Raw genomic sequence first — 14,834 nt, forward strand, 5'->3', positions numbered from 1 at the left:
TGGTGGAGTTATAAGGGGGGTTCCTTTCAAAATAAACGTACCTAAGAGAAAAAAACCAAGGATGGGGGAAAGAAGGGCTGATCACAAAAAAGGAATAAGTGAGGCAGGTGGCAAAAATCCTGCAGGGGACTATGACAGAAGTTCCAGAAACTTTCAAGGACTGCACACTAAGATGCTGCCACCTGACGGCTTAGCTTTCACCCAGCACTTCTGCGCTGTCCCACACTATAAACGAGCAGTCACAGAAGCCCTGCCAGACAGCAGGGCCTCCAGACCAGGACGCAGAGGCACAGGGAGGGTGCCAGGACTCACTGGGAACCTTCAGGCCCCGCGGCCAGGGCTCTCGTTGCCTTAACATCCTGCCTGATTCCAGCAGATGACGGGCTGCCGGATACCCAGGGCGGCCCTGGCCACTGCTCGTGTGACCTTCACTCCCTTTCCGGGACTCAGAGGCCCCAGCTGTACCACGGGAGTCACCTCAGTGATGTTGCGGGGCCCCTGCTGGGTGTCCGTCTGCCCCCGGGGGTGCCGGACATGTGACGGGCAAGCTGCCAGCATGGGAAGCAGGTTCCTTTCCCCGAGGAGAGGCCCTGGAAGGTCATCTTGTGCCTTCCCAGAGCTCCTTACATCCCAGGAATATGATATGAGATGAACCTGCCACATGGTTACCTTGTGAACATCCCCATTCTACAGATGAGGAGACCGAGGCCCAGAGAGGTCAAGCTCAGAAGATCCCAAAGCCAGGACATGGCAGAACCAGGATTTGAACCCAGGCCTTGCTGGCTCCAAACCCAGTGCTCTGTCCATCCCTTTGGTGGTGACAGCTCCCTGCGTGACCCCAAACCAGGCCCCTGCCTGGGCCTACCCTGCTGGCTCACCTTGCAGGAGCACAGGATAATGATGCCTGAGTTTTTATAGTTCTTCTTCTTCCTTTGCTTCTTGGGGTTGATGCACTCAAACTCCAGCTGGACAACATGAGAAGAGAAAGAGAAGCTCATCCGGGCCTTCCATGGGGGCCGACCCTCCCCTGGACCCCAGGATCCCCTCCATAGTGCTGACTGGAGGGCAGCATGCCTCTTCCAGGAAGCCTTCCTGGATGTCCACACCCAGAAAAGGTTCCTATGACTTCAAGCTCACACCAAGCTGTGCTTGCCTGACGTAGGAGGACCTGCATCTGCCCCCCACCCCAGACGATGACTCGTCTACATCATGTCCACTCCTATACCCGGAACCATCACCCAGGGCCCGGCTTCTTGAGCTGAGTTAAATGGACAGCTCTTGAGCGCTCACCATGTGCTAGGCCCTTCCCCAGTATCATCTCATGTGACTCCCACTCTCTTCCTCTGCCCCACTGGGCAGATGGGGAAATAGGCTCAGAGGAATCGGAAGTCTTGCTTAATTAGGGCCACAGAGCCAGAGAGGTGGGATCTGGGCCCCAGTCTGCCCAATCCTAAGCCTGTGTCCCCCACTCGTCCCCTGCTGAGCTTTCAGGGTCACACGCACGGGGCCCATCTCACCGGGACGCCATCACGAGCCTCACACATCTGCGACACCGAAGTCTGGAACTCGCCGATGAAGTCATGGCCCCCGTCATTGTCATAGTCGTAACACATGACCTGGGGTGGGTCCAGTGAGGTCACCTCAGGGTAGCTCCCAAGGAGGTGCTCTCAGACCCTCACAGTTGCCTGAGCAAATCCCACATCTTCCTTTTGCTGGTGCCTCCCCCTGATCCCCAGCATCTGCCTTGCTGGGATGATGCTGTTAGCTCCTGAACTGCCTCCTGCAGGAAGCCTTCCCTGATTGCTGGGAAAAGGGACACCCCAGCAATGGAGGCTGTACAGTCTGGAGCAGGAAGCTTGACTCCCCACACACCTGTCACTCAGCTCCTCATCTGTTTGGGGCTGTGGCCCACTTGCCTTCGTGGGCCATGGCCAGGGGCCTTCCCTAGGGATGTTCCACAGGGCAACTCTGGACATGCCTTTCATTTCCCTACATTGTTACCTTCCTTGAGATAGGCACAAAAAAATCCCAGCTTTCCATGCCCTCTAACTGAGCTGCCACTTCTTGGAAGAAGGCAAGAATTAACCATACCCATTCCACTGATGGGTAAACTAAGGCTCAAGAGGGAAGCACTTGCCCAAAGTCTCACAGCAGCAGTAGGAGACCAGAACTGGAATTCGGGTTTCCTACTACCCCATTCAGGGATCTCTGCCCCGGCCTCACTGATCTCCTCTCCCCTATCTGCATCAGACACGGTCCCGGAGGACTGAGGGTTTGTAGAGACCAGTAACCAATGTCCTCATCACAGTGACACTTGGTTGCTTCCAAGGTGCTTGCATACTTGCTCTCCTCGGTGGCAGCACCCCAGCCCTCTGGGAAGAACCGGGTAGTCATTCTGTTCCTGTTTCAGAGAAGGGCTCACGGAGACAGCTGCCCAGATGGCTCAGGGGGTCAGACATGTGAGACGAGAGCCCAGGTCCCCACCTCTCCCCTTACATAGGTTTGCTTTTTCCATCTTAATAAGGAAGAGCTTTGCCAAGGCGTCCCCAGAAAGCCGCGGGTAAGCAAGGAGGCTGGAGCTGGCAGGGTGGGGCGCAGGGCCCCCGAGCCCCCTCACCTGGATGGGCTTTTCCATGTCCCCATCACACAGGGACACCAATGGCACAGTGAACGGTTTCCACACAGGGTCCAGCGTGTACTTGATCACCTGCAGCACAGCGAGAGCCACGGGTGAGGGCAGGTCCAGGGCAGCAGTGCTCTGGGGTTGGGCCAGTCCTGCAGGTTTGCGGGTGGCAGGTACAGAGGCCCACGGCCACACCTCTGGGAGGGAAGGGAGCATCCCCGTGGCAGGGAGGGATGGCGCCTTGAGGCACCATAATGGCTTTGCCTGTTCACTGCGTGGCTGTGACCTTACAGCCCGTCCTGACACATGGGGGTAGCCAGACTACAGACCCACGGACTTAGAGACTCCCAGCGCCCTGTGCACCCACCTCAGTCCTGTGAACCAGCATCCACTTGCCATCGTCTCCTGGTTTATAGAACTCCAGAAATGGGTCTGACTTTCCAAAGAGGTCCTGGAGGAAGCAAGAGGATGTGTGTGAGGAAGGTACAACTCTGCCGTATTCAGATGAGAGGTGGGGGGGGGGGACCCAGCTGCCTTCCCCAATCCAGCCTCAGGAGTGGGAGCTGCGAGCAAAGCCAGCCCCCTGGGGCCAACCAGCTCCCCCAGGAGAAACCACCTCATCCTGGGGTTACCAAAGCCTGTGCTCAGAGACCTTGAGACCTGGAGCCTGCAGGCATTATAACTTAGATGGGGCAGGACTTCAAAAGGTGATAGTTCCTGCAGCAGGATGTGATTTTAATTTATTTCGTGGGAATCTGAGAAACTGAAACTATCTGAGCATGTCACAGAAGGGATATGATATCCTTTAAAAATCCATTTTAAAACAAGTATCAGGTAATATTCAGGGAAAAAAACATCCCAGGCAGAGGGAACAGCAAGTGCAAAGGTCCCGAGGCAGGAGGATGCTTGGTGCAATCCTGCGACAACAAAGAGGCTGATTTGGCTGAGGCAGAATGATGGTGGGAAGAGTAGTGGGAGTGAGGTGAGGGGGCACTGTGGACACACCCAGTGGAGCCCTGTAGGTTACTATAATGATTCTAGCATTGACACTGAGTGAAATAAGGAGTCCCCAGGAGGGGGTTTCCAGTTACGTCTTGAACACCTCTAAATAATGGTAAACTCACTACTTCAGTGGTAAAGAGGTCCTAATTTGGCGTGGCCTGAGCTATGGACTGCTTCCTGGATGGGGCGTGATGAAGGTAATGGCCAGAAGCAGCAGGACTAGGCCCCACGAGCCTGGGCTGGGGGAGGGATACTGCTCCCTGATGGAGAACCCCCTTCTCGACTGCCTTACCTTCTTGTCCAGCTTCCTGCCCGCCAGACTCAGGGTGATGACCTGGTTATCGGACAGCTCCTGGGCAGCAATCTGTGAGGCCAGAGGAATGTGAGGGTCGGGACCTCCCATCTGACCCCCTCCCTCCCTACCCTCCAGCATCCTGCCAGACAGAGTGAGCACAGGTACTCAGGAGTCAGCTCTCCAGGGCTGGGAAGGGGAAAGGAGAGGAGGGGTAGTACCACGCGACCCTGCCTGTGGCTCTCATCTTCTCAAAACCTCTGTTTCTACCAAAGTAAACTATCTGAATAAGAGAATCAGCACTGCTCATGATGGGGAAGCCATTTGAGGAACCCCAGATGAGGGGTGGTCTTGAGCCCTGGGGAGCATAGCTACCTCAAAACGCCAAGACACTGGGCATTCCAGGAACCTTACTGTGTAGCTAGGGAAACTGAAGCCCGGGGCAGGGGCAGGAGTCACCTGAGCTCCCTCTGCTGCCTTATCATCTGTCCCTCCATGCCTTTCCTCTCAGCCATGGCCTTTATGGCCCATCCCAGCCAGTGATGGACCAGCTGAGTGACCCTGGGGCTACCCTTGCCCTCTCTGGGCCTCTCTCTCTCATTCTCTCCTCTCCTCACAGAGGGGCAGGGAAAGCCCTCAGGCCAACAGCAACATATGTGGGCTGGGTTCCTCTTACCTCATGCCTATTGGACAGCCTCACCCACAAGCTACTGGACCTTCCAGAACCACACACAGGCCAGGTTGGACACTAGGCTCCCCTTCCTTTCCTTCATCAGACTTGCTCAACAACCTTGCAAGGGAGATCCTATTACTGCCCTCATTCCACAGAAGAAGGAGCCGAGGTCTGGAGCCACACCACCGCAATGCTAGGGGAAACAGTGTACCAGGCTGGGGGCGTGGGGGGGGGCGTGGTGCAGAGGGAACTGCTGGGTTGGCTTCCAGATGGAGGGGAGCTGGCTAGTGAAGGTATATAGATGGCAAGGTTCTGAACCCCAAGAAGTGGGGGGAGGGGTTGGGAGAGAATATCCCAGGTGGCAGGAACAGTGGGATGCTAAGAATTCAGTTTGCATGGAGCCCATAGTATGTACTTGAAGGAAAGCAAGGAGGGGTTCTTCAGAGCCTTGAATGTAAACTCCACAGGCAGTGGGGAGGCAGGGAGGCTCCAGAGCACGGGTGTGACTATAAATGAGCACATATAGCTTCGGCTCTCCTCCCTCCAGCTGGCCAGTTCCTCAGCCGTCATACTGGCTCTGAAGGGGGACAGTCGGGAGGGAACCTCATTAGCCTAACTGCCCCAGTGTGCTTTGTCTCTGGGCTCCAGGTCCCTTACGTGTAAAACAGGTTTCACTCCCTTCCAGGAGACTGTGAGGACCCAGGACTGGTCTGCGCAAAGTGCCTGCGTAAGGCTGGGATCAGTGCGCATCGCTGGGATCAGTGCGCATCGCTGGGATCAGTGCGCGTCGCTGGAATCACTGCGCGCTGCAGCCGCACACAGAGACCCGCAAGGCGCTTCTCCGAGCCCCCCTAGGGAGGGCAGGCCGGGCGGGAGGAGAGGGCGTGCTGGGAGGCCTTCGGAACGAGTGGGGGCACCCCTCTGCCCCGGGAGCAGGAGGCCACAGGGGCCTCTGGCAAGCCCCCTACTACCAGCTTGGCGGCCCTCAATGCATCATATGTAAAGCCAGGAGCCCGTTGCTAAGAGACCTGTTGCTAAGTTGTAAGTTGGGCCTTTTTACTCCAAACAAAGCTGGTGATTATCTGCCAGGGAAGCAGCCCATTGATGGGGGAGGGCAGCGGGCAGAGCGGAGGGGTGCGGAGCGCAGGGAGGGGGCTGGTACCGTAATCAAGCCCTTCCCTGCAGGCTTGTCATTCATCAGCAGCAGAGGCCGAGTGATCTTCTTGCTGGAGACGATCTGGGTAGGGGGCGGGAGAGAAGAGAATGGCGCTGCTAAGGGTTGGTGGGGAGGAAAGATGCTCAACGGGCACCACTCAGAGCACGCGGCTGGCTTCCTGCGGCCACCGTCTACACCTCCCCCTGAGTGACTGTCACATCGGGACGGGGCCAGCAAGGTGGCTTACTGCACTGGGCAGCCGAGGAGACTGGCGCCCAGGGGCGTCAGGACACTTGCTGGAGGGCTCACAGCTGGGGTCGAATCCCTGCAGCCCCACTCCCGGCGACCCGCGTACCCCCCAGCAAAGGCTCTGGCAAGGATCCCCTTCGGAGGCACCTGCAGCGAGCCAGGCCCGCTCACTGCCTCCCCTAAAGGCATCTACAGACCCCACCCCCTCCGCAGGGAGTGACCCCTGATGGAGAAGAGCAAATCCGAACTCCTATTACATGTTCATGCTCCGAATAGGGAATCCATTCGGGCAGCGCTCAGCCTCAACGCCATCCAGCCAGGGAGAGCGAGCACGCGGCAAAGCTGCCCTCCGCCACCTCTGTACACCCCATCCCCACGCTCTCCGTGGGCCTCTTGGGCGGGGGAAGGGGGTGCCAGTGCTTGCGCGGGTCTGCTCGGCTTTCCGCCCCAGCCCACTGGGCGGGTCACCACCTGCTCCGTGCGCCGTGGCCTTCGACGCCTGTTCTACGGGTGCGGCCACTGGGGGCGCCAAAGGGCGCGGGGAGAGCAGGTGCGGAGGCGGCTGGGCTGGGGTTGGGCGCACGTGCCGCTCCTCCGGCCTCGGCTCTAGCCCAGGGACCCCCACCCCGGCCCCCTGCGCAACCTCCCCCAGGCGAGGGGCGGCGGCGGGGCGCGGGGGTCAGGGCTGCCGGCGCACCCCGCGGCGCTCTCCCGTTACCCATGGCGGGCGTGGACTCCTGGGTAGGAACCCCGGGGACACACCCCGCTTCCCTCACAGCTGCTGCCCCTTGCGGGTTCCATCCCTTCTTCTGGAAGGCCCGGGCCACTTCAGCGTGCACGATTCCTCCACCATCACTCGTGGCAAGGTGGTCATCATTAGCCCAGAGTGAAATAGGGGTTGGGGGACTGGGCCGAGGTCCCGAAGGGGGCGGGCACTTGGCCATAAGGGCCATGAGGATGGTTGGAACTTGTGTGAGGGGCTCCTAGCCCTGCAACCTCCCTACTCCAGACGCTCACCAAGGACCAGGCTGGATGGGGAAGTGTCGCCCACGGAGAGAAAGGAAGTTGCTCAAGTTTACCCAGTAAGCCAGACAGAAAAACGGACTCCCGTGGGCACCTGGGTTGCTGGTCAGATGGATGCTCATTCCCCAGGAAGTCAAGACCACGTCTGATTACTTCTAACAATCGGAAGTTCTGGCTACGTGGGGTCCCCAGTCCCGTGTGGCCACAGCCTGCTGGCACTGTGTTCAGTGCTTTCTGATGGGAACTCTTGAGTTTGGCCCCAAACCACTGGGCTACTCACCCACTTTTGTACCTGCTTGCCCCCAAGGCGATCTGCATTTTCCATGCTACCTTGGAAGCCAGCCGAGAAAATGGGGCTAGGGACAGGAGGCAGCAGGAGAGACTGGCTCCAAGGGAGGGACTGCCCTGTCCTTTGGAGCAGCAGGTGATGTCAGGGGTGGGAACTGCCTTGCCCTTGTCCCCCTGGAGGGGCCAGGCTCACCGTGCCCAGGCTGCAGGAGAACTGGCCCAGGAAATCGTGCTCATCGAGCTGTGTGCTGGACTTGTCCTGGTCAAACAAGGCGAACTTGAGCTTCTGCACCTCCTCAAAGTGGTAATCGAGGACGAACTTCTTGGAGAATGCAGGGTTGAGGTTGTTGACAGCAGTTTCTGTCCTGTCATACTAGCAGAGGGGCAGGGAAACAGGAGCCAGAGTCAGGTGGCCGGTTCAGGCCTTCTCGGTCTGCCCCAAATCATTCTGCTAACTTGTTGCACCCCTACTCTGTGCCAGGCACTCATGGCCAGTTACCCGGGTGGCTGAGGCAGCTATGACTCCAGCTCACAGATGAGGACATGGAGGCACAGAGAGGGTAAGGGATTTACCCAAGATTGACAGCTAGAGGGGCAGTGTCAAGATTTGAACCCAGGTCTACTAGCACTGACACTCTGAACTCTTTGGCCCTGGCTCCATACCAGGTGCCAGGGGAAGAGGTCGAGCCGTGTCTCTACCTATGTAAGTGACAGAAGGTAAATCCCTTTATCCAACAAGGCCTCAGTTTCCAGATTTGTAGAATGAAGGGATTTGACTACCAGAGGTTTTTATCCTTTTTATCTTGGAAGAACTCTTTTTCCAAACTCCATTTCATGTGGCCACTAAGAAACAGGATGGAAATAAAGAGGGGTAAATAGGGGCAGATGCTTGCATCTGGGCATTGTACAGCCCAACATCCCCCACCTACTGGGGAAACCAAGGCCTGGGTAAAGTCAGGGCCTTGTAGTGTGGGTCAGCGGTGTGGCTGGGACAAGAACCCCGCCTCCTGGCCTCTCTATGTTGAGGCCCCAAACCGCGAGTCTGGGTGATGGTCTATTTTGGGGCCTGGGCTATGTTGATTTTCCCTCCCCACCCAGTCTATTTCCAAGGGCTGGAACAGCAGGGATGAAAGAGGTCTTGGCTCTGGGCTATTTTTAGTGAGGGTGGCCAGCCTGGGTGAGAGAGAGATTGTCCGGGGGAGGTCGGGGTGGGGGGTGCCATGCATGGGGGCGAGGGGTAGTGGGGAGGACACCATTCTCTGAGGGTTTGTGGGGGCTCCAGAGACTTGGCTGAGGGGACCAGGATGCTCCAGACAAGCTGGTTTTAGTCCTTGGCTGACCCCATGTTCCACCTCCCACTTCTGGCTGCGCTGCCACGGGTGACATGGGGGAGTCCCTACCCATTCTGGGCCTACTTTTCCCCTCTGTATAATGGGCCAATGACCTCAGCACCATTTCCTTGGCATCCTAAGAAGGAGCCAACACCTGTGAAACTTAGTAAACCACAGTATGTTCACTGCGGATGCCCACTGTGGCTTAGCTGAATAACTATTCAAAATAGATACATATTTTGGAAATTTTACACGCATATACAACTATCTCAAAGGCCAGATACCAAACTGTCAACAGTGGTTCTCCCTGAATACAAGTCCCACTGTTCTGTTTTCTTTAGGTCTGTTTTTTCTAAATTTTAACATTCTTGGCAAAGCTTCTCAATGGAAACTATGTATTATCTGATTTGGCTCTGTTTATAATTGAAAGTAATCAAAAACAATAGAGTACATTTTCTTTGAGACTTACTTTACTACAATGAACAAAGACCCCTTTTAAAACAAAAACAAAGTAACTTTTAAAACTTGAAAATGTTAACGGTTTGGATTTCTCAAAATCCTTCCTCAAGCTGCATCTCTCCCCAGCCCTCAGGCTGAAGTCTTCTAGCTCAGAAGTCCTTAGCAGTCCACCTCCCCAGTACTGGGGCTCTGGGGCAAGGTAGGCAGGGGAAGGATATCTTCATTTCACAGATGAAGAGACAGGCTCAGAGAGGGGCAGCCACCTGCCCAAGGCCACACAGCAGGGAGCGACAGACCTGCGTCTTGCTCCAGCTCTGGGACCAAAGCCTGAGTTCTGCATTTCTCTGTTTGCTCTTCACTGACTGTTCTTTCACTTAGGAATAAATGTGGAAAGTTATTTTAAAAATGGAAGCATTTTGTAAAACTAATATCTAAGGTTTTTATGTATTATAGTAATTTAAAATATTGCAATATAAAATATAATATAAATCTCTGAATTATAATAACTTGAATATGAATATCATTATTTTAAGTAGTAATATACACACATTTTATTGATTTTTTAAAGTTTTTTTTAAATTTTAAATAATCTCTATACCTCACAGGGGGCTTGAACACACAAACCCAAGATCAAGAGCCATATGCTCCTCTGACTGAGCCAGCCAGGTGCCCCTAAAAACATTTTAAATAAAATATATTTTTTTTAAGTAGGTTCCACACCCAATGTGGTGCTTGAACTCACTACACTGAGATCAAGAATCACATGTTCTATTGACTGAGCCAGCCAGGTGCCCTTTAAAATTTAATTTTAAAAGCAATAATCTTCTAATAACCCCTGTCCCATCCTCGAACTCCCTCCAAGGGCAAAACCTGGAAGTTCTAGGATCCAGTGAGAGTCCCTCCCCAGCAACTGAGCAGCCCTCCACCTACCCCAGATGCACATGGAGGGGGCTCACCTCAATCCACCTGCCATCGTTCTCTGTAAAGAGGACACAGAAGGGGTCAGACTTGGAGGTCACATCCCGGTCCAGCAGGTTCTGGCCACTCACGGACAGCTCCACCTTGCACACACAATACTGGGACCCGATGGGGGCTGCCCCCACTGCCGGGGTGCCCCCACTAGGGATGTAGGCCATGGGAGTTGGTGGTGGTGGCAGCAGTTCCTGGCAGTCTAGGGGAACAGAAGTGGGGGTCAGAGAGATGGAATGACAGCTGTGTTTACGGCAGGATAACGAAAGCAAAAGCTTGACAAAAGGAGGATGAAGAAAACTGAGTCTCTGGTAGGCATGTTTAGTTTGCAGTTATTATCTGCGTTGATCAATCTTTATCTATGAGACCCATGCAAGTCAGATTAGCAACAGATCACAGTGGACCTAGGCATCTAAGACATTCATTTTGCCAGGACAACCTGGGCTTCTCCTGGGCGATTAACATTTTTTTTTTTTTTTTTTTTTGCTATTAACATTTTGGCTACGGTGGAGCTTATAATAGCTCAGGTCTCCCTCTTTGCTTTGGCCACTAGGAAGCTCACTCCTGATAACTTATCTAAAATTTGCCTTTGTTCATTGCAGTCTTGTTCATCTTGTGTATCCTGAGCCTCAGCACAGTGACAGAGACACAAGAAGGCACCTGATGTATGCTTGTTGAATAAGAAAGATGAGCATATATATTGGTGAATGGACAGACCCTCCACGTTGCTCAGATTCTGTCTGACTTGGTCATTATCCTCAACGCAGAATTTACTCTTTCACTCGCACATGACTTCCCTCAGTTACCACGGACAGGGCCTCATGTACCCCTTCCACTGTCACAGCTAATTACTGGCATTTGCTTATTTTAAGCAGTTTTGTTTTCTTCCAAGTGCAAGGTGTTCATCTGGAACAAGTGCTGAGAAACCCATCTCGGGGGTAGAGGGGGGCTCTGGGCTCCACCCATAACAAGTCCTCTGGCTCTCTGTGCCTCAGTTTTCCCATCTGCCCATGAGACATCATGACACAGCCCTCCCTCCCAGAATCCTGTGGTCAGGTCTTATTTCCACCAGCTCATGTGTAGTTCACACAGACCTCGTCACTGTGTGGATGAGTCCAGCTCCTTGACTAATATTTCACCCTCTCACTGCAGAGTGGGTGACCAGTCCTGCACTGCCCCCCAGGCTGTTCCCTGAGGGGACACGAATCCAACCTACTGTGTTTATGAGCACTAGCTAGGAGCTGAGCATGTGATCTGCTAATCCTCACTGGGTCTTGTGGGGCAGGTACTAACCCTGTTTTCCAGATGAGGATGCCGAGGCTCACTCATCCACTCTACATAGAGTGTTTACTGAGCATCTACTAGGTCCCAGGAACCGGGCCTGGATGGGGATCCTGTAGGCAGAGGGCTGCCCAGTCTCAGCTCTCACAGTCTAGCTGACAGCAGCCAGTCCTGGGGGGCTTAAAGTTATGGAAACCCTGAAGGGTTTCGAGCAGAGGGGTGACATAATCTGATTAGTGTTTTGAAGGCTGACTCTGGCCCCTGTGGGGAGAAGAGGATGTCAGGCTAGGGGAGGCAGCAGGGAGGCTGGCGAGGAGGCAGCTGTCAGCCAGGCAGGAGGGACCAAGGCACAGTGGCAAAGCTGGGCTCACCCTTCTCCCTCTGACCCCCACTGCAGCCAACTCCCTGAGCGCCAGCCAACCTCTGGCTGGGCAGACAGAGGCCCCAGTCTGTACGAGGCCTGGGCAAGTGTGGGGCTGGCGCCAGAGGCCCCTCTCCCCGTCCAGACATAGTGCACTCTCGGCGTGCCTGGCAGGAGAGGATCTGGACAGTGACACAGCCAGTGTTCAGTCCCCACCCCATCTGTCCCTACAACCTCATCATCATCACACGAGCCCACAGCAGCAGGACAGCACTGCAATTTGCCCGCAGGAATTCTTTTTGTCGTGTAAAAATCAGTTTCTACAGGAAGGGCTAGGGAAACTGCAATCACTCCCTGGGTGCAGGTGGGTAGCCCTCCACATGGGGGAGGGGAGGGCAAATCCTTGACCCAGCTGGGAGGGCAGGGGTGGGCTGGGTGGGGGTACAGGGATGTCCAATGGGACACCTTGCCATTTGGCCGAGAGATTGCCTGCTGATGCTCACAACCACCCGGAGTGGGGTGGGTCACAACGGTCACCCCCATTTTACAGATGAGGAAACAGGCCCAGAGGGTGAAGTCCCCTGCCCAAGGTCTCATGGCCAAGGAGCCACAGAGACTGGGTGTGTAAGCTGGCTCTCCGGGCTCCCCAGGCCAATCTGTGCCTCTGGCCAGGGAAGGAGGGCTGCTAGTCGGGGCCTGGGGGAGTCATCACGGCTGAAGTTACACCGTCCACACCTCCGAGGTCATCGCTGAGGGCATGGGTTCCAGCTTACCCGCCTCCTCTCCACATCATGGAGCCCCCTTCATGACATGCTAGGTGCCAACGAGACCACCATTCCCCCTGCTGCCAAGTCAGAGGTATCTGCTTTCCCCCTGAGGGGCACCAGGTAGTTCCTCGTGTGTGCACACGCCTGTGTATGATCACATACACACACATGCACACAAGCCCCACGACAACAGAGGCCAAGGCACGCAGGCACACCTTGGGCCTGCTTCTCCCCTGCCCTGGCCTCCCCCACATCCAGTGCTACCACGCTGTCCTCCTACCCCACACTGGCTGCGGCCTGGCCCAGGGCATGGCCAGGAGGGCCCAGGTCACAGGGGAGGGGGAGGGTCAGGCTGGCTGAGCTCCTCAGAGCCTGTGGCGACTCCACCTGGTGTAGCAAACAGGCCCTAGCTAGAGCAAGCAATAGGTGGGCAGGGGAGGGGCACTCCGCTCCCAGCTCGGGCCAGGGTCCCCATCCCCAACTCACCCTCTGGCTGGAAGTTTCTGGATCCCCGAAATGGGGAGCACATGATGTCCGGAGTTGGGGCCGGCTAGGGTCACAGCGGGCCCCTCTGTGCCAGCCCGGCAGCGGGCAGGCAGGCCGGACCCTGAGGCCTGACGCAATGGAAAAAGAAATCACAGCTTATGCTGGGGCCGGGCCCCCTCCCCTCCTACTCCAGCAGGAGGGCAGGCGGGCAAGGTGTCATTAAGGGAGGGTTGGGCCTGCCATGCGCATCTGGGCCAAACGGAAACCTCCTTAATACAGTACCCAGCACCCGCACCACAGGTAATTTGAGGTTAGGGCTGGAGAGGATGCATGGGGAGCCTGGGCCTGCGCGCAGATGGTCCTGACTCTTGGCCCACATGGGCACAGGTCTTCTAGGGTGACAAATCCCCAGGGAAAGAGCTGGAAGGTGGGGATACAAAACCAATAGTCCCTTTTACAAAGCAAAGAGAGGGTAGGGCTTGGGAATTCTCATCCATTCGTTCTACAAACACTCCCAGAGTGCCCTGCAAGGAAGAGCGATGAATAAGACACCGCGGCTTCAGCCCCCACAGGGTCCACTGGCCCCAGCTCCTAATTCATCTTGCCCTTCAGGCAAGACAGGATAGGCTCTGGGGACTCTGGTGCTGAACCACAGGTCTGGGACATTAGCGGTTTAGCCAGAAACCTAGGAACCCATCATCCTTGACCTCTCTTTCCTTCACCCCCCATATATCCCACCGCTGCTGTAGATTTCACCTCCACAATGCATGGAGCAATCTCCTTACAGCCTCACTTCCACTGCATTGGCCCAGCCAGACCACCACTGTCTTGTGTCCAGCCAGGCACTGGCCCATGACAACTCTGAGCAACCCAGAGCCAGAGGGAGTTTTTATACATGCAAATCAGATGCCACTAGCACCTGAAAATCTTCCAGTGGCTTCCCCTCTCAGGCCACAAAAAAACCCCAACTCTCCCAGGGCTTCTAGGGCCCTGCTTGACCTGACCCCATCCCATGCCATCCTCCCCACTTCCTGCCCCGCCCCACCCCAGCTACACTGGCCTTCTTGTGCTCTGCAAACATGTCAGCCTTTTTCCTACCTCAGGGCCTTTGTACTTGCTATTCCCTCTGCCAGAACTGCTTTTCTTCACAGGGTGGGTCTTGGTTGTCGGAGGCCATCCCCGGTCACCCGAGCTAACGCAATTTCCGGCTCAGCCCCACGCTGTTCCCTTCACAGATCACTGCAGTGTACGGTCACTTTATGTGACCATTTGTCTATCTGCCTCCCTAGAATGTAACTTCCATGCAGGAGGGATCACCACGGCTTCCCCAGCACCTCGGGCAGCATCTGCACATACTGAGTACTGAATAAGTATGTGCCAAGTGAACACAGGCTCTTTAATCTCCAGCCTCAGAGAAATCACAATGACCTCTTCCCGACACACATCACAGAGATCACAAAGCCGTCACTCACACCCTGGACCCTCATGATCACTCTAGGAGGCCAGCAGGAGAGGGCCTCATGTCCCACTCCACAAAGGTGGAAACTGAGCCCAGGAGGGGTGGTGGCTTCTCTAAAACAGGGAAGGATGATGCTGAGGCCAAAGGCCTGACTGCTTGACTCCATCCTTCTACCCACTATTGGCCACCGTGGCTCAGGGTCCAGGAGCTGGGCTGCGTGCACCCCACTCACTACAGGAAGGTCATGCCCAACCAGGAGGGTTCCTGACTCAGAGATGGGAAGTGACAGGGAGACACCAAGAGAGGCAGGCACGGGGAGATGAGCAACAGGGTCGGGGAGGCAGATGGCTGAGCTAAGCAGAAGACCTGGGAGCCTGCTGGGGAAAAGACGGAAAGGGAAGCAAAGGGCAGGGCT

General features: G+C 55.6%; 1 protein-coding gene across 2 annotated transcripts in view; it reads right to left on the minus strand.

Annotated features, from left to right (window-relative positions):
* The window catches only part of CPNE2 (copine 2), a 45,939-nt gene that overhangs the window by 20,618 nt on the left and 10,487 nt on the right, over positions 1–14,834 (minus strand). The window contains exons 2-9 of one of the 2 annotated variants that reach the window (XM_077898338.1): positions 10,053–10,267; positions 7,500–7,679; positions 5,753–5,827; positions 3,918–3,989; positions 2,991–3,074; positions 2,618–2,707; positions 1,518–1,616; positions 879–965 (exon numbers count right to left, since the gene is read on the minus strand). In XM_077898338.1, coding sequence (XP_077754464.1) covers positions 879–965; positions 1,518–1,616; positions 2,618–2,707; positions 2,991–3,074; positions 3,918–3,989; positions 5,753–5,827; positions 7,500–7,679; positions 10,053–10,232 — 867 coding nt within the window. In that variant the 5' untranslated portion in view covers positions 10,233–10,267. Of the gene's footprint in view, positions 1–878; positions 966–1,517; positions 1,617–2,617; positions 2,708–2,990; positions 3,075–3,917; positions 3,990–5,247; positions 5,356–5,752; positions 5,828–7,499; positions 7,680–10,052; positions 10,268–14,834 lie in introns of those variants that run through there. The other variant, XM_077898340.1, reaches the window with a different exon arrangement.

This window comes from Canis aureus, chromosome 5 (assembly GCF_053574225.1).
Source record: "Canis aureus isolate CA01 chromosome 5, VMU_Caureus_v.1.0, whole genome shotgun sequence".
In the NCBI taxonomy this organism is placed as follows: domain Eukaryota; kingdom Metazoa; phylum Chordata; class Mammalia; order Carnivora; family Canidae; genus Canis; species Canis aureus.